The 18,192-nt window shown below is 38.7% G+C and overlaps 1 protein-coding gene and 1 pseudogene across 2 annotated transcripts in view; both read left to right on the plus strand.

Annotated features, from left to right (window-relative positions):
- The window catches only part of LIPI (lipase I), an 80,418-nt gene extending 64,309 nt beyond the window's left edge, over positions 1 to 16,109 (plus strand). Inside the window, exon 10 of the mRNA XM_027548897.1 lies at positions 15,896 to 16,109. Coding sequence (XP_027404698.1) covers positions 15,896 to 15,983 — 88 coding nt within the window. The 3' untranslated portion in view covers positions 15,984 to 16,109. The remainder of the gene's footprint in view (positions 1 to 15,895) is intronic.
- Positions 12,453 to 13,167, plus strand: LOC113896573 (annotated as a pseudogene). Its single transcript, XR_003512058.1, has one exon. The product of XR_003512058.1 is annotated as a ferritin light chain pseudogene (transcript).
- Positions 16,110 to 18,192: the final 2,083 nt, after the last annotated feature.

Here is an 18,192-nt window from a genome sequence, read left to right on the forward strand (position 1 = left end):
CTTCACTATCCACACCCCATTTTCTTCTGGATCCTCAAATGATGTTCTAGGTCAGTGTAATGTTGACAGGTGATACAGATTAAGAACTCTAAACAATGTCAACAGTGTGAACAGTCACTGTGTATTTCTGTTTATATATGCAACGTAAGCTGTGCCTCATATATGAGTTTTAGGATGGCTGGGAGAAGGCAATGGCAACCTGCTCCAGTGTTCTTGCCTGGAGAATCCCAGGGATGGGGGAGCCTGGTGGGCTGCTGTCTATGGGGTCGCACAGAGTCAGACATGACTGATGCGACTTAGCAGCAGCAGCAGCAGGATGACTGGATATGAGTTTTTTTACATACCGTTAGAGTATTGAACATGAAGGTTATTATACCTAAATGTTTTTAGAAATCCAGTATTTTAATTACCATATTAAGGGACAAGATATTATTTTCTACGTCTAAAATTGTTTTAGATTAAAGTTTTGTTGCAGTTGTGTACGATTTTTGAAAAAGTTTGATAATTAGGATAAGTGATTATCTTTTTAAATTGTCTAAAATTATCACATAATTTTACCTGATAATTGTATAATTGGACAATGTAAGCAGGAAGTTTCAGGTTAAAATTCTAAAAACTACAGCACATATATTTTCAATAACTATGCTTACCCAATGGCTCAGTAGGTAAAGAATCCACTTGCAGTATAGGAAACCTGGGTGACACAGGTTCAGTCCCTGAGTCAGGAAGATCCCCTGGAAGAGGGAATGGCAACCCACTGCAGTATTCTTGCTTGAAAAATCCCATGGACAGAGGAGCCTAGTGGGCTATAATCCAAAGGGTAGCAAAGAGTCAGACACAACTGAGCAACTAAGAATGCAATGCTGTAAGATGCAATTATATAAATACCAAGTAATCAATACACATCTTAACAAAATTTGATTAAAAGTACATTATATAAATATATAAATAAAATAGTAACTAAATATAAATGTATTTTACAATCAATCCTAATTCATAAAATAGTTGCTTTTCTTTATATTTTTGCCTTGTAATATGTTCCATAGCTTTTCAGTGTCATTTGTAAAATATATATTTGACTCCTAGCAGATGCTCGACTAGGGGCTTCCCGGGTGGTGCTAGTGGTAAAGAATCCGCCTGGCAATGCAGGAGAGATGCAGGTTCGATCCCTGGGTTGGGAAGAGCCCTGTAAGAAGGCATGGGGAATTCAGTATTCTTGCCTGGAGAATCCCGTGGACAGAGGAGCCCTGTGGGCTACATCCATAGGGTTGCAAAGAGTCGGACACAACTGAAGTGACTTAGCATTCATGCACAGATGCTCAATTTATAGCAGTCCTTTCTTTTCATTTTTATTCCCTTATCTTGTTGGTCCCCAATTTAACTTTTCTTATACTCATTTTATCTATACACATATTTTTCAAGCAACAGACTGGACAAGTCAATAATTATATGAAAAATATTGGTCTGTTTTGCCAAAATAATTCATCAATAAAATGCTTTGTTCCCCCAAATTCTGTGAAGCTATGTCTCATTCTGCAACCTCATAAACACCTCTGCTAAGTCACTTCAGTCGTGTCTGACTCTGTGCGACCCCATAAACGGCAGCCCACCAGGCTCCCCTGTCCCTGGGATTCTCCAGGCAAGAACATTGGAGTGTGCCATTTCCTTCTCCAACGATGAAAGTGAAAAGGGAAAGCTAAGCCGCTCAATCGTGTTCGACTCCCAGGGACCCCAGGGACTGCAGCACCAGGCTCCTCTGTCCATGGGATTTTCCAGGCAAGAGTACTGGAGTGGGGTGCCATTGCCTTCTCCGATAAACACCTCTACCTTCTTGTAAAAGTTTCATTCATTGCTAATTTGTAAACTTCTTATCCAAACACTATATTCACTTCTACCACACTTCTCACTCTTTTAATTTAGTGATCAGAATAATCCTCATCCATCAGAGTTGTTGGGGATATAGGAAGACTCTGAGCAGAGTTAAGAACTTCAGAAAAAGAAATCTGCATTGGTTGCAAATTTAGCTGATAAAATGGAATTTATCTTGTGAGTTATTTGCCCTAAATTCAATTCAAGCTTCTCTTTTAGGGAATGAATATTTTAAAAAGTGTTGGACAAGACACTTGACAGTCCCTTGAACTGCAAGGAGATCAAATCAGTCAATCCTAAAGGAAATTAGTCCTGAATATTCATTGGAAGGACTGATGCTGAAGCTGAAACTCCAATATTTTGGCCACCTGATGCGAAAAACTGAGTCCTTGGAGACCCTGATGCTGGGAAAGACTGAATTCAGGGGGAGAAGGAGACAACAGAGGACAAGATGGTTGGATGGCATCACCAACTTGATGGACATGACTTTCAGCAAGCTCCGGGAGTTGGTGATGGACAGGGATGCCTGGTGTGCTGCAGTCCATGGAGTCGAAAAGAGTCGGACATGACTGAGCAACTGAACTGAACTAAGGAAGATTTTTAATTTTTTTCACCAAGGTGTATTTTTTGGATGATGTATATGATTTAAGGAAAAATTATTGTATGTAAAGGATTGATGACTTAATTCAAGATTTAGGCATTAAAGGGAATACCAGAGAAGTTTGGCTTGTTTTACTATTAGTGAACTTCTTATAAGAAGTTTATAAGAAATTCTTATAAGAATAATAGTGGTTAAATTTATTTTTGGTTGTTGTTCAGTCTCTCAGTCCTTGTGACCCCATGGACTGCAGCATGCCAGGCTTCCCTGTCTTTCATCATCTCCCAGAGCTTGCTCAAACTCATGTCCATTGAGTCAGTGATGCCATCCAACCATCTTGCCTCTGTTGTCCCCTTCTCCTCCAGCCTTCAGTCTTTCCCAGCATCAGGGTCAGTGAGTCAGCTCTTCCCTTCAGGTGGCCAAAGAATGGGAGCTTCAGCTTCAGCATCAGTCCTTCTAATGAATATTCAGAGTTGATTTCCTTTAGGATGGACTGATTGGATCTCCTTGCAGTCCACAGACTCTCAAGAGTCTTCTCCAACACCATAGTTCAAAGCATTAATTCTTCAGCGTTCAGTCTTCTTTAAATTTATTTAGCATCTACTACATCTCAAATGCTATTTTTACAATCTTTGCAACAACTCTATGAGTTAAGTATTTTCTTTGTTTTGTTAGTAAAGAAAGAGAAACTCAGAGGTTTAAAATAACATGTCTAAGGTCTCTTAGCTGAGAATTGCCTTCGTCATGACAGGAAGCCAGACTTTTCTTGGTTTTATTCATTTGTTGTTTCCTTTATTTTTAGTTGCTGCTATTTTTATAGGAATAAAGTTTTTCACTAATTAATATAGTCAGTTATTCTCATTGTGGGACATTTGGGAAATTAATTCACATGTAGTCCTGTAACTAAGAGATAACACCGTTAATATTTTGTCATGTTTACATATAATCACACATGCTACAGTGGAATCATGAATTTAATTATTTGATTCACTGTCTTCTTAATCGTGTTTTACATAGACAAGTGTTAGATACAACTCCATTGCTGGTTAAGTAGAAATAGGGTAAAGTCATTAGGATATGCCATAGAGGAAAAAATAAGCATATGTGTCATTTTAATTTTTATGGAAAGATCTAATCTATTTTTTTACATAAAAATTTAATTTTTATGTAAAATATAAATAATTTTAATTTTTATGTAAAATCTAAAATCCACACTCTAAATAGTGTCGTTTTAAGTTTTATGTAAATTCTAAACAGAAAGTCATTAGGATATGCCACAGAGGAAAAAAATAAGCATGTGTGTCATTTTAATTTTTATGTAAAATCTAAGCAGAATTTTTATGTAAAATCTATCTAAATAGATAGACTATGAAAATTTGTTAAATTTATAAAATTTAGATGCAGTTACTTGTACTCAGGGAAAAAACTAAAATACATTTTGTGGGTGGTTAACAGAACTCTTAACATTCCCTGTTGGCTGTGGATGCTAACAGATGCTTGAATGAAATTCATGCTTTAAGTTTAATTACCTAGATAATTGCAGTAACCATTTAGTTGCTTTTCCTGTTTAGATCTGTCCATACAGATAATGTGCAATTAATGAGAATTAGCACTGCCAAACTATTGGGAGTGTGAGTGATAAAAATGTGATGCCTTATGGTCCAGAATAAACTGTGTATCTAACTCAGTCAATAATTAGCTGTCTGTAACAAACAATGATGGAGACTACACAAACAATATAGTTCTTCTGAGCATTTCCAGTAGACTAGCCATTCAAACGTAGGGACTGAGAGGAATATTTGTAGTGGAGGTACCTGGGTGACTTCTTGAGAAAAGTTGAATTAAATCTACTTTAAAAATGTTTCCTTAATAAGTAAAATGTACTTTTTTTGGCATATAGTTCTATGAGTGTCAGTAAGCACATAGAGTCATGTAACCACCACCACAATTAATATACAGAACATCTCCATCAATCACAAAAACTGCCTTGTGCTGTCCCTTTATTTCCAACCACCCATACGTACTCTCTGGCAACCTCTGCACCTAGATTTGCCTTTTCCAGAACTTTATATAAATGGAATCATATGGTATATTGCCTTTTAAATATCACTTATTTCACTTACCTTTAGACATTTAAAACTCACCCATGTTGTTGCTTATATCAATGGAATGTTATTGATACATAGTATTTCATTGTATGTATATACCACAGTTCCTTTATCCTGCTGCTGCTAAGTCACTTCAGTCGTGTTCGACTCTGTGCTACCCCATAGACGGCAGCCCACCAGGCTCCCCCGTCCCTGGGATTCTCCAGGCAAGAACACTGGAGTGGGTTGCCATTTCCTTCTCCAATGCATGAAAGGGAAAAGTCAAAGTGAAGTCGCTCAGTCGTGTTCGACTCTTAGCGACCCCATGGACGGCAGCCTACCAGGCTCCTCCGCCCATGGGATTTTCCAGGCAAGAGTACTGGAGTGGGGTGCCATTGCCTTCTCCATCCTTTATCCTAGTTGGAGCAAAAATATAATTTGTTCATAATTTTTTATATCTGTCCAGGATAAAGCCAAAATAAATATTTACCTACAGCTTTTTATGTGAACCTAAGTTTTCATTTATCTTAAGTTCCTAGAGATTGTAAGGTCATATTGTGAATGTCAGGGCTTCCCTGGTGGCTCAGATGGTAAGAATCTGCCAGCAATGCAGGAGACCCAGGTTTGATCCTCGGGTTGGGAAGATCTCCTGGAGAAGGGAATGGCTACCCACTCCAGTATTCTTACCTGGAGAATTCCATGGAAAAGAAGCCTGGTGGGCTACAGTCCATGAGGTAACAAAGAGCCAGACATGATGGAGCGACTAACATATTCACTTTTCACTTTCATTGTGAGTGTATGTTTAACCTTATAAGCAACTGCCAGGCTGTTTTCCAAAATAACTGTACATTTTGCATCCCCACTGGCACTTACCAGAGTTCCATTGCTCTCTTACACCCAAAACTGCAACTTCACCAGTTTTTTGTTGTTGTTTTTGCTATTCTAATACTTGTGTAGAAAACAAAAACACTTCTGTTCACTATGCTTTTAACTTGTATTTCTCAAACGACAAATGATATTGATGACTTCTGCCATTTAATTGAGGGTATCTGCATCTTTAAATTTAATGTAATTGTAGGTATTGCTGCTGCTGCTGCTAAGTCGCTTCAGTCATGTCCGACTCTGTGCGACTCCAGAGATGGCAGCCCACCAGGCTCCCCCGTCTCTGGGATTCTCCAGGCAAGAACACTGGAGTGGGTTGCCATTTCCTTCTCCAGTGCATGAAAATGAAAAGTAAAAGTCAAGTTGCTCAGTCGTGTCCGACTCTTAGCCACCCCATGGAGTGCAGCCTACCAGGCTCCTCCATCCATGGGATTTTCCAGGCAAGAGTACTGGAGTGGGGTGCCATTGCCTTCTCCAGTTGGGTTTAAATCTGCCATCTTGCTATTTTATTTTCTGTTTGTCCCATCTTTTCTTTGTTCCCATTTTCTCATTGTCTGCCTTTTGGATAAATTGAGGAATCTATGATTCCATCCAGAGGAGGACATGGCAACCCACTATAATATTCTTGCCTGGAGAATCCCAAGGACAGAGGAGCCTGGCAGACTATAGTCCACAGGGTTACTCAGAGTCAGACATGACAGAAGCAACTTAGCATGCCTGCTTATGATTCCATTTAAGCTTCTTTATCAACGGAAGTTGATTATTAGTTGTTTCTATGGAGTTATATTATAATCTTCATTTTATCACAGTCTTAAAGTGAAAGTGAAGTCGCTCAGTCATGTCCAACTCTTTGCGACCCCATGGACTGTAACCTACCAGGCTCTTCTGTCCATGGGATTTTCCAGGCAAGAGTACTGGAGTGGGGTGCCATTTCCTTCTCCAGGGGATCTTCCTGACCCAGTGATGGAACCCGGGTCTCCCTCATTGCAGGCAGATGCTTTACCGTCTGAGCCACCAGAGAAGCCTGCAATCACAGTCTACCTCAAGTGAATTTTACCACTTCACATATAACATGAGGACCTTACAGTAGTATACTTCCATTTCTCTCTTGTGCTGTTCTTGGCATGTATTTTAATTATACATGTGCTAAAATCTCTATAAAGTGCATCACTTTTCTTTAAAGAGATATTTCTATTAAAATACATGAATAATTAGAAAGTCTTACATATTTTCCCCATACATTTACCGTTTCTGGTGTACTTCTAACCCTTATTAGATGCATATTTTCATTTGGTACAATTTACCTTAAGACAAAAGGAGCTCCTTTAAGATTTTTTTGTAAGATCTGACAGTTGTGAGTGCTTTCAACTTTTGTTCATTTTTATGATGTCTTTATTTTTAAAGAGAATTTCTCTGGGTATAGAATTCTAGTTTGACAGTTGTTCTTTTACTTTCAGTACTTTAGGGATGTTACTGTGCTGTCCTAAACCATGCATTGAGTTTAATGAGAAATTTATTACTATCCTTCCTTTGTTGCTATGAACAAACTAAAACTCTTTTCTGTGACTGGTTTTAAGATTTTCTCCTTATCACAGATTTTAAACAGTTTAATTTTATGTGACTTTTTGAAATTTTTTACATACCTCTTGTGATTAGTGTTTGTTGACTTTTTTTGGATCCATGGGTTTGTAGATTTCATCAGATTTTATCTAACCTTTTCACTTATTTTGAAATATCTCTTGCTGTGTCCCTACTCTCTAGTATCTCTTTGAGGACTCTAATTTCGAATTTATTAGGTTATTTGAAGGTGTCCCACTATTAACTGATGCTCTGTGAATTTTTAAATTTAATTTTCTCCCTGCATTTCATTTTGAATGTTTCTCTTGCTTTGTCTTCAAGTTCATTATTCTTTCCTTCTGCCATGTCTAAGCTGCTATTTAACCATTATAGGGCATTTTTCATCTCAGATATTGTACTTTTCACCCATGGATGTTTTGTTTTAATCTTTGAGTATGTTTCATGTCTCTACTTACCTATTTGAACACATGAAATACAATTATAGTAACTCTTTCAATACCTTTACCATCAGAGCCACCAGGGAATTGCCATCTGTTGGATCATAGAAAAAGCAAGAGAATTCTAGAAAAACATGTACTTCTGCTTCATTGACTATGCTAAAGCCTTTGACTGTGTAGATCACAACAAACTGGAAAATTCTTAAAGAGATGGGAATACCAGACCACCTTACCCTTCTGTGAAACCTGTATGCAAATCAAAAAGCAAGAGTTTGAACTGGATTTGGAAAAACAGACTGCTTCCAAATTGGTAAAGGAGTATGTCAAGGATGAAAAGAATATAATCAGATTTTGCTGTTGACCATCTGGTGATGTCCATGTGTAGAGTCTTGTGTTGTTGGAAGAGAATGTTTGCTATGACCAGTGCATTCTCTTGGCAGAACTCTATTAGCCTTTGCCCTGCTTCATTCTGTACTCCAAGGCCAAAATTGCCTGTTACTCCAGGTGTTTCTTGACTTCTTACTTTTACATTCCAGTTGCCTGTAATGTAAAGGACATCTTTTTTGGGTGTTAGTTCTAGAAGATCTTGTAGGTCTTGATAGAACTGTTCAACTTCAGCTCCTTCAGCATTACTCATCGGGGTATAGACTTGGATTACCATGGTACTGAATGGTTTGCCACAGAAACGAACAGAGATCATTCTGTCATTTTTGAGATTGCATCCAAATACTGCATTTCCGACTCCAGTCATCCTGGAATGTGAAGTCAAGTGGGCCTTAGGAAGCATCACTACGAACAAACTAGTGGAAGGGATGGAATTCCAGTTGAGCTATTTCAAATCCTAAAAGATGATACTGTGAAAGTGCTTCACTCAATATGCCAGCAAATTTGGAATACTCAACAGTGGCCACAGGACTCAAAAAGGTCAGTTTTCATCCCAAGCCCTAAGAAAGGCAATGCCAAAGAATGCTTAAACTACTGCACTCATCTCACATGCTAGCAAAGTAATGCTCAAAATTCTCCAAGCCAGGCTTCAGCAGTATATGAACTGTGAACTTCCAGATGTCCAAGCTGGTTTTAGAAAAGTCAGAGGAACCAGAGATCAAATTGCCAACATCCACTGGATCATCGAAAAAGCAAGAGAGTTCCAGAAAAACATCTATTTCTGCTTTATTGACTATGCCAAAGCCTTTGTGTGGATCACAATAATCTGTGGAAAATTCTGAAAGAGATGGGAATGCCAGACCAACTGATCTGCGTATTGAGAAATCTGTATGCAGGTCAGGAAGCAACAGTTAGAACTGGACATGGAACAACAGACTGGTTCCAAATAGGGAAAGGAGTACATCAAGGCTGTATATTGTCACCCTGCTTATTTAACTTATATGCGGAGTAGATCGTGAGAAATGCTGGGCTGGAGGAAGCACAAGCTGGAATCAAGACTGCTGGAAGAAATATCAATAACCTCAGATATGCAGATGACACCACCCTTATGGCAGAAAGTGAAGAGGAACTAAAAAGCCTCTTGATGAAAGTGAAAAAAAAGTTGGCTTAAATCTCAACATTCAGAAAACTAAGATCATGGCATCCAGTCCCATCACTTCATGGCAAATAGATGGGGAAACAGTGGAAACAGTTGCAGACTTTATTTTCTTGGGCTCTAAAATCACTGCAGATGGTGACTGCAGCCATGAAATAAAAAAACGCTTACTCATTGGAAGACAAGTTATGACCAAACTAGACAGCATATTAAAAAGCAGAAATATTACTTTGCCAACAAAGGTCCATCTAGTCAAGGCTATGGTTTTTCCAGTAGTCATGTATGGATGTGAGAGTTGGACTATAAAGAAAGCTGAGCACCAAAGAATTGATGCTTTTGAACTGTGGTGTTGGAGAAGACTCTTTCGAGTCCCTTGGACTGCAAGGAGATCCAACCAGTCAATCCTAAAGGAGATCAGACCTGAATGTTTCATTGGAAGGACTGATGTTGAAGCTGAAACTCCAATACTTTGGCCACCTGATGCGCAAAACTCAATCACTGGAAAAGACCTGATGCTGGGAAAGATTTAAGGCAGGAAGAGAAGGGGATGACACAGGATGAGGTGGTTAGATGGCATCACTGACTCAATGGACATGAGTTGAGTAAACTCAGGGAGTTGGTGATGGACAGGGAAATCTGGCGTGCTGCAGTCCATTGGGTCACAAAGAGTTGGACATGACTGAGTGACTGAACTGAACTGATATCAAGGCTGTATTGTCACTCTGCTTGTTTAACATATATGCAGAATACATCATGCAAAATGCCAGGCTGGATGTAGCACCGCCTGGAATCAAGATTGCTGGGGGAAATATCAATAACCTCAGGTATGCAGATGATATCACCCTTGTGGCAGAAAGCAAAGAGGAATTAAAGAGCCTCTTGATGAAAGTGAAAAAGGAGAGTGAAAAAGTTGCCTTAAAAGGCAGCATCCAAAAATTTGAGATCATGGCATCAGGTCCTATCACTTCATGGCAAATAGAAGGGGAAACAACAGAAACAGTGACAGACTTTATTTTCTTGGGCTCCAAAATCACTGCAGATGTTGACTGCAGCCATGAAATTAAAAGACGCTTGCATCTTGGAAGAAAAACTATGACAAACCTAGACAGCATATTACAAAGCAGAGAGATTACTTCATCGACAAAGGTTCATATAGTCAAAGCTATGGTTTTTGCAGTAGTCATGTATGGATGTGAGAGTTGGACCATAAAGAAAGCTGAGCAATGACAAATTGATGCTTTTGAACTGTGGTGTTGGAGAAGACTCTTTCGAGTCCCTTGGACTGCAAGGAGATTCAACCAGTGAATCCTAAAGGAAATCAACTCTGAATATTCATTGGAAGGACTGAGGCTGAAGCTGAAGCTCCAATACTTTGGCCACCTGAAGGGAAGACCTGACTCACTGGAAAAGATCCTGATCTGGGAAAGACTGAAGGCAGGAGGAGAAGGGGACAACAGAGGATGAGATGGTTGGATGGCATCACTTTTTCAATGGACATGAGTTTAAGCATGCTCCAGGAGATAATGAAAGCCAGGAAAGCCTGGTGTGCTGCAATCCATGGGGTTGCCAAGAGTCGGACACAACTTAGCAACTGAACAACATCAACAACAATAATGTCTTTGCTGATTCTCACATCTGTGCTAGCTCTTGGTTGATTTCAATTGGTTGCCTTCATATGGGTCAATTTTCCTGCTTTTTTGCATGCTTGGTCATTCTTGATTAGATGCCAGACACTGTGTATTTTATCATGTTAGGTCCTCCATAGTTTTGTATTCTTATAAATATTCTTCTTTTATTCTTAAGATACTGTTTAGTTACTTTTAGGAAGATTGGTTCTTTCAGGTTCTGCTTTCAAAGTTTTTTAGGTAGGACTGGAATCATGCTAACTTTATGGGTAATAATCCCCACTACCGAAAGGCAAGATCATTCTATTCTCTTTACTCAGTTACCTACAAGTAGGAACAGATACCTTTGTTAGTGCTAGGAACCTTATCCTAAGTAACTATTTAAAAGAACACTAGATGCGTAAATGTGACAAGTTGTACAAAAGCTTATGGGAGATATTTTAGAAATAAAGAATGTGTATATTTTTTGTATTTCATGAAATATATATGGATTAAAATTAAAAACTAATTATATTTGAATTTTAGAGATATTTTTTAATCCTTGGGTTTCTTCTGTATTTTTACTAAAGTTTATCAATGTACCGTACTCATTTCTGCTAATTTGTGGTAAACAAAGCTTTAGAAATGCAACATCCAATGCTTTTTTTATTTAAAAAAACACTAAATATTCTTATTCCTATAATATTTCAACATATATCACATATATTTTCTAATTATACAGTTTAAATTTTTTTTTTTATCCTGGGGATAAGGAGCTATTAATAACATAGGATTAATGATCTCAATATTAGAGTCTCCTGGCAATAGAACTATATAGGCTTCCACAATGTAAAAACAAGAAAATTAGTTTTCCTAATATATTTTGGTAAAATTTAACTTTGGAAGCTGTAATGAGCCTGACCATAATGCTTGTGGAAGCTTTGTAAAATGTGGAATATTTAATAAAAGATATGTATTGAATATATTGAAAATATGTCAGTCATAATAGGATTGTGAGCTTTCATTTTATTGTAGGAAATAAATGAAACACACTTGCTTTAAGGTTGTATTAAAAATATGTTAGTAGGACAATTACTTGATGACAGATACAATTTATTATTAGGTTGGTGCAAAAGTAATTGCAGTTTTGCATTGTTGAACTTTGCCATTTGATATTGGAATACATTCTTAAATAAATGTAATTATGTTATACATCATTTTAATGCACATTTCTCACCTTATTTATTTATATTTTTGCTAATTACTTAATACTTCCTGTTTATTTTATATTTATTTTAGACTAGGGAAATTATGTTAGAAAGCAATTTGAGTGATTTGAGTTCAAAATGGGTCAGAAAGCAGCAACATCAACAACATGTTTGGCCCACGAACTGCTAAGGAACAAACAGTGCAGTGGTGGTTCAAGAAGCTTTGCAAAGGAGATGAGAGCCTTGAACAGGAGGAGTATAGTGGCCAACCATAGGAAGTTGACAACAACCAATTGAGAGCCATCATCAAAGCTGATCTACTTACAACGGCACAAGAAGTTGCTGAAGAACTCAGCGTTGACTGTTCTATGGTCATTTGGCTTTTGAAGCAAATTGAAATGGTGAAAAAGCTCAATAAGTGGATGCCTCAAGCTGACTGAAGATCAAAAAAATCGTCCTTTGGAAGTGCGCTCGGCGGCCCCGCGGATCTGTCTCTTGCTTCAACAGTGCTTGGACGGAACAGACCCAGGGACGCCCCTTGCTCCAGCCTCCGACCACCCTCCAACCTTTTTTCCAGTCGCAACCTTCGGAGTCAGCCACTCAGCTGTCCGCGAACACCGGGACCAGCCACCATTTTTTAACTCCTTATTATTACCAACCAATCATGAGCTCCCAAATTCGTCAGAATTATTCTACCGAGGTGGAGGCCGCCGTCAACCGCCTGGTTAACATGCAACTGCGGGCCTCCTACACCTACCTCTCTCTGGGCTTCTATTTCGACCGCGACGATGTGGCCCTGGAGGGTGTGGGTCACTTTTTTCGCGAATTGACCAGGGAGAAGCGCGAGGGCGCGGAGCTCTCTTGAAACTGCAAAACCAGCGTGGCGGCCGCGCCCTCTTCCTGGACGTGCAGAAGCCATCTCAAGATGAGTGGGGTAAAACCCAGGACGCTATGGAGGCCGCCCTTCTCGTAGAGAAGAACCTGAATCAAGCCCTGTTGGATCTGCATGGCCTGGCTTCTGCCCGCGGAGACCCCCACATCTGTGACTTCCTGGAGAACCACTTCCTAGATGAGGAAGTGAAACTTATCAAGAAGATGGGTGACCACCTGACCAACCTCCGCAGGCTGGCTGGTCCCCAGGCTGGGTTGGGCGAGTATCTCTTCGAAAGGCTCACCCTCAAGCACGACTAGGAGCTTCTGGAGACCAGTGGCCATTGAAGAACCCACCTAACATCAGGGCTGCCTGAAGCCCCTCTCTGCAGCTACTAGGCAGCTTTTTTAACACCCTGGAGCCCTCTCTCAAGCCTTGGACCATATGGAAACAATAAAGCTTTTTGCAGCATAAAAAAAAAAAAAAAAAAAAATCGTCCTTTGAGTGCTGTCTTCTCTTATTCTATGCAATAATGAACCATTTCTTAGTCAGATTTTGACATGCAATGAAAAGTGGATTTTATATGACAACCAGTGACTATCAGCTCAGTGTTTAGACCAAGAAGAAGCTCCAAAGCACTTCCCAAAGCCAAATTTTCACCAAAAATGGTCTGTTTGGTGGTCTGCTGCCTGTCTGACCCACTAAAGGTTTCTGAATCCCAGTGAAAGCGTTACATGTGAGAAGTCTGCTCAGCCAGTGGATGAGAAGCACTGACAACGGCAGTGCCTGCAGCCAGCAGTGGTCAACTGGAAGGGCCAGTTCTTCTCCACGACAATGCCTGACCGCACATCACACAACAAATGCTTCAAAAGCTGAAGGAACTGGGTTACACAAGTTTCGCCTCACCCACTATATGCACCTGACCTCTCGCCAACCGACTGCCACTTCTTCAAGTGTCTCAATAACTTTTTACGGGAAAGATACTTCCACACCAGCAGGAGACAGGAAATGCTTTCCAAGAGTTCATCGAATACTGAAGCATGGGTTTTTATGCTACAGGAGTAAACAAACTTATTTCTCATTGGCAAAAGTGTGTTGATTTTAATAGTTCCTATTTTGTTTAGTAAAGATTTGTTTGAGCCTAGTTACAGTGATTTAAAATTCACAGTCTGAATCCACAGTTACATTTTCACCAATAATACATTTATAATTATAACCAATAATACATTTTCACCTGATAATAAGTCTGACACCCTTTTCTGACTCTGACAACTTAAAACTGAGGTGAATTAGGGACATCCAGACCATTGAAGGCTCACTAAGTGAAGAAAGTCTTTAATTTAGCAGGCTAAATTAAAAATTGACATAAAAATATATGCATTTGTTAGGGAAAGTGTTAAAGTCATTCTTCCACTTAATAATGGAGAAAGGATTATGTCTGATTTTTCAGTTACATTCTGGTCTCTGACAATTTACCATAAAGCTACTTCTGCTAATATCTAAGAATCTTTTAAGATTGAAGTACTGATATTTCACACTTCTATACTATTAAATTTTCAAATGCATTTATTAGTTCAAGTGGAAAAATATTATAATATTCTGTATCAGTTTTTATAGTTAAAGATAAATGTGTCCATATTTTATTACTTTTCAAATATTATCAGATGTAGGAAGTTGATTTAAAATGGAAGAATTTAACCTAACAATATTGTTGAATATTTTAAAATGTGTTTAGTCATGTCTCAAGTTAGAAGAAGATGGGGAGCAATGTATCTCTTGATCTAGAGCAGTGCACATGTCAAATAAGGGTGAGCTACCAGCAGAGACATTACTTTGTCAACAAAGGTCCATCTAGTCAAGGCTATGGTTTTTCCAGTAGTTATGTATGGATGTGAGAGTTGGAGTATAAAGAAAGCTGAGCACAGAAGAATTGATGCTTTTGAACTGTGGTGTTGGAGCAGACTCTTGAGAGTCCCTTGGACTACAAGGAGATCCAAGAGTCTGTCCTAAAGGAGATCAGTCCTGGGTGTTCATTGGAAGGACTGAACTGAATTGAAGCTGAAACTCCAATATTTTGGCCACCTGATGTGAAGAGCTGACTCATTTGAAAATCCCCTGATGTTGGGAAAGATGAAGGCAGGAGGAGAAGGGATGACAGAGGATGAGATGGTTAGATGGCATCACCAACTCAATGGACATGAGTTTGGGTAAACTCTGGGAGTTGGTGATGGACAGGGAAGCCTGGCGTGCTGCGGTTCATGGGGTCACAAAGAGTCGGACATGACTAAGCGACTGAACTGACTGACTGACCAGCTCCTGTGCAGTTGAATTGTCCCCTTTTCCTTGATTAAATTAGTATGGCTGATACTGGGAATTTCCATTTATTTCTACCATTTTTTCCTTTAGCTCCTTTCCTCAACTTCGACCAATCTTTGTTTATTTTAGTTGATTACTTTTTTGAGGGTTTCAAGAGATTAACAAGAAGATAAAATACTGAACATGATTCACTACTGTGACTTGAATTCTCAGAAATCTTGAAATACTGAATACACAATTTCTCCAAGACATAGAATGATTTAAATGTTATTATTTCCATTTTAGCAGGTGACAGAGAATTGATTAAACATTTTTGCAGAATTGTCTGTGAATTCAGTCCAACTCTTCCATGGTGGCTATCATGATAGAAGTGGCCTAGACACTAAGAGTTGAGTTCAGTTTTTAGCTGTTTCAGTATCCCAAAATATTTCCCATTTAGTGTAAGTATTCCAGTGAAGCAGCAAGGAGAGAGGATGTTGAAGTACAGAGAATTTTTTCTTTCTCACAAATACTATGTCTATTCATCTTTACATAGACAAATGAGATGGAGCAGAAATGATCCTATAGGTTTTTTTCAACTCCCTGCTTTTAGAGAACTCGTTAGTTTTAGGCATGTGCTATGCTTAGTCCATGTCCTACTCTTTGTGATCCTATGGACTGTAGCCTGCCAGGCTCCTCTGTCCATGGGGATTCTCTAGGTAAGAATACTGGAGTGGTTTTCCCTGCCCTCCTCCAGGGGATCTTCTCAACCCAGGGATCGAACACAGGGATCAATAATGCATTGCAGGCAGATTCTTTACCATCTGAGCCAGTTATAGGCATAGGATATTCTAATATTTGTGAGAAGAAAATAAACTTTGCTGTTTTACTAACAGTTATTTTTTCTCTCTTTTTCTCCTTCACAGACCACCACTATGCATCTATAATTTTGTACTTAAAGAAAGCAAGGAACTATTTCTCACTCCAAGCACATGCAAACCACGTGAAATATAAAATGCCTTCATCCATCAAATGTAACAGCTTGTTGTGAATTGAAAAACTTGTAAATGGAAACAATGCAATTAGTATTTCATTTAGACTGCATTGTTCAATCTGAAATTTGTATATTTCTTCTTCTTGTATAAGTTTTTAAGAATCAAAATATAGAATATTTTAAGATGCATATGGTAAAGCATTCTGAATATATTTTAAAGCTGTTTATTTCTGTTTACCTTGATCAAATGTTTCTCTTTGAATGTTTCCCTTTTTTACTTATTATTAACAAAAAAAGTCTTTAGAAAAAAAGAAGCTTATTGCTTCAACACACTGTCCAAATAGTATCATTCTGCACTCAGAATGCAGTAATGAAATAAATGAATTTTTTAAAGCTGTGTAAATTTTGAGAAGTTCCTTGGATTCATGTAAATCCCGCAAACAAACATACCTGTTTAGTGATCCATTTGGCATTTTATAATGCTTTGTAAATAAAGGCTTTGTTTCATGGAGCACAATAATCTATGGGCCCATAATCGTTAATGTCAGATCCAGGGTCTACCACTTATTCACTTACTAATGGTGTGATCATGAATAACAACTTTTACCTCACCATATATCAGGCACCTAAAAGTTTCTGTGAATATTGATTCTACACTTCAACTAGTGTCTTCCCATAATGATAATAAAAATAATAACAGCTAACACATGCATCACTGTATTCTTGGTGCAGTTTAATACTGGGCAAATTTAATCCCTACAGAAACCTTCTGAGACTGGCCTTGTTGTCTCTACTGATGAATAAACTGAGACATAGAAATGTTAACTAACTTACCCAGGATTGTGTACAAAACCAAAATTGAAACCTAAGTCTCTTGAGTCTGTGGCTTTGAATCCCTATTCATGTTTCTCCAGGCTTCCCTGGTGGATCAGTTGGTAAAGAATCTGCCTGAAATTCGGGAGACCTGGATTCGATCCCTGAGTTGGGAAGATCCCCTGGAGGAGGGCATGGCAAGCTACTCAAGTATTATTGCCTGGAGAATTCCCATGGATAGAGCCTGGTGGGCTACAGTCCTTGGGGTCACAAAGAGTCAGACATGACTGAGTGACTTTCACATGTTTCTCCAAAGTTCAATATATGTTAATTGTGATATTAATAAATGATCACTTTCAAAATACAGTCATCCCTAGTTATCCTTGGGGGATTGGTTCCAGGACCCACCACGAACACCAAAATCCACCAATGCTCACATCCCATAGTTGGTTCTCATTCTGTGGTTCCACATGCATGGATTCAACCAAGCACAGATTACATAGTGCTATAGTATATATTGGGAGAAAAAACCCTTTGTAAGTGGAACCCATGCAGTTCAAACCTATGTTGCTCAAGAGTCAATGGTAATAATCTAAATGTCCTTGGCATTCTCCCATTTACCCATTCAGTCCAGGAATTCCTGGTCCTCAGCTCCCTCTCACTTGTGTCTGAAAGCTTCCAAGATTTATTTTATGTGTTTCTAAACTAATCTGTCAACTACAGTCACAGTCTCTATGCTTTTGATTTCCTGCTATATTAGTTTGCTGGAACTTTCATTAACAAATCACTGATAGGATGGCTTAAACAACACAATTTATTTTCTTACAGTTCTGGAGGCTAGAAGCCCAAGGTCAAGGTGTTGGCAGGTATGGTTTCTCTGAGACTTCTCTCTTTAGTTGCAGATGGTCACTTCCTTGCTGTGTCCTAACATGGTCTTTTCTCTGTGCTTGGTGTCTCTTTTGTGCGTCTTGATTTCCTCTTCTTCTAAGGATTAATAATATCACTTACATATAACACTGTATTCTTGCTACAGTTTAATACTTTATATGTATATATACATATATATTTATTGATGTGTGTGTATATATATGTATATATCAATTATCATATATCAATTCTCATATATCAATTCATTTAATCCCCTATAAAAATCCTATGAGATTAGCCTTTTCATCTCCACTGATACAGAAATGGAGGCCATAGAAATGCTGACTTAACTTACCCAGGATTTCATACAAAATTAGAATTGACTGGTGTCCTTATGCGGAGAAGGCGATGGCACCCCACTCCAGTACTCTTGCCTGGAAAATCCCATGGACGGAGGAGGCTGGTAGGCTGCAGTCCATGGGGTCACAAAGAGTCGGACGTGACTGAGCAACTTCCCTTTCATTTTTCACTTTCATGCATTGGAGAAGG

Source organism: Bos indicus x Bos taurus, chromosome 1 (genome assembly GCF_003369695.1).
Source record: "Bos indicus x Bos taurus breed Angus x Brahman F1 hybrid chromosome 1, Bos_hybrid_MaternalHap_v2.0, whole genome shotgun sequence".
Classification (NCBI taxonomy): Eukaryota; Metazoa; Chordata; class Mammalia; order Artiodactyla; family Bovidae; genus Bos; species Bos indicus x Bos taurus.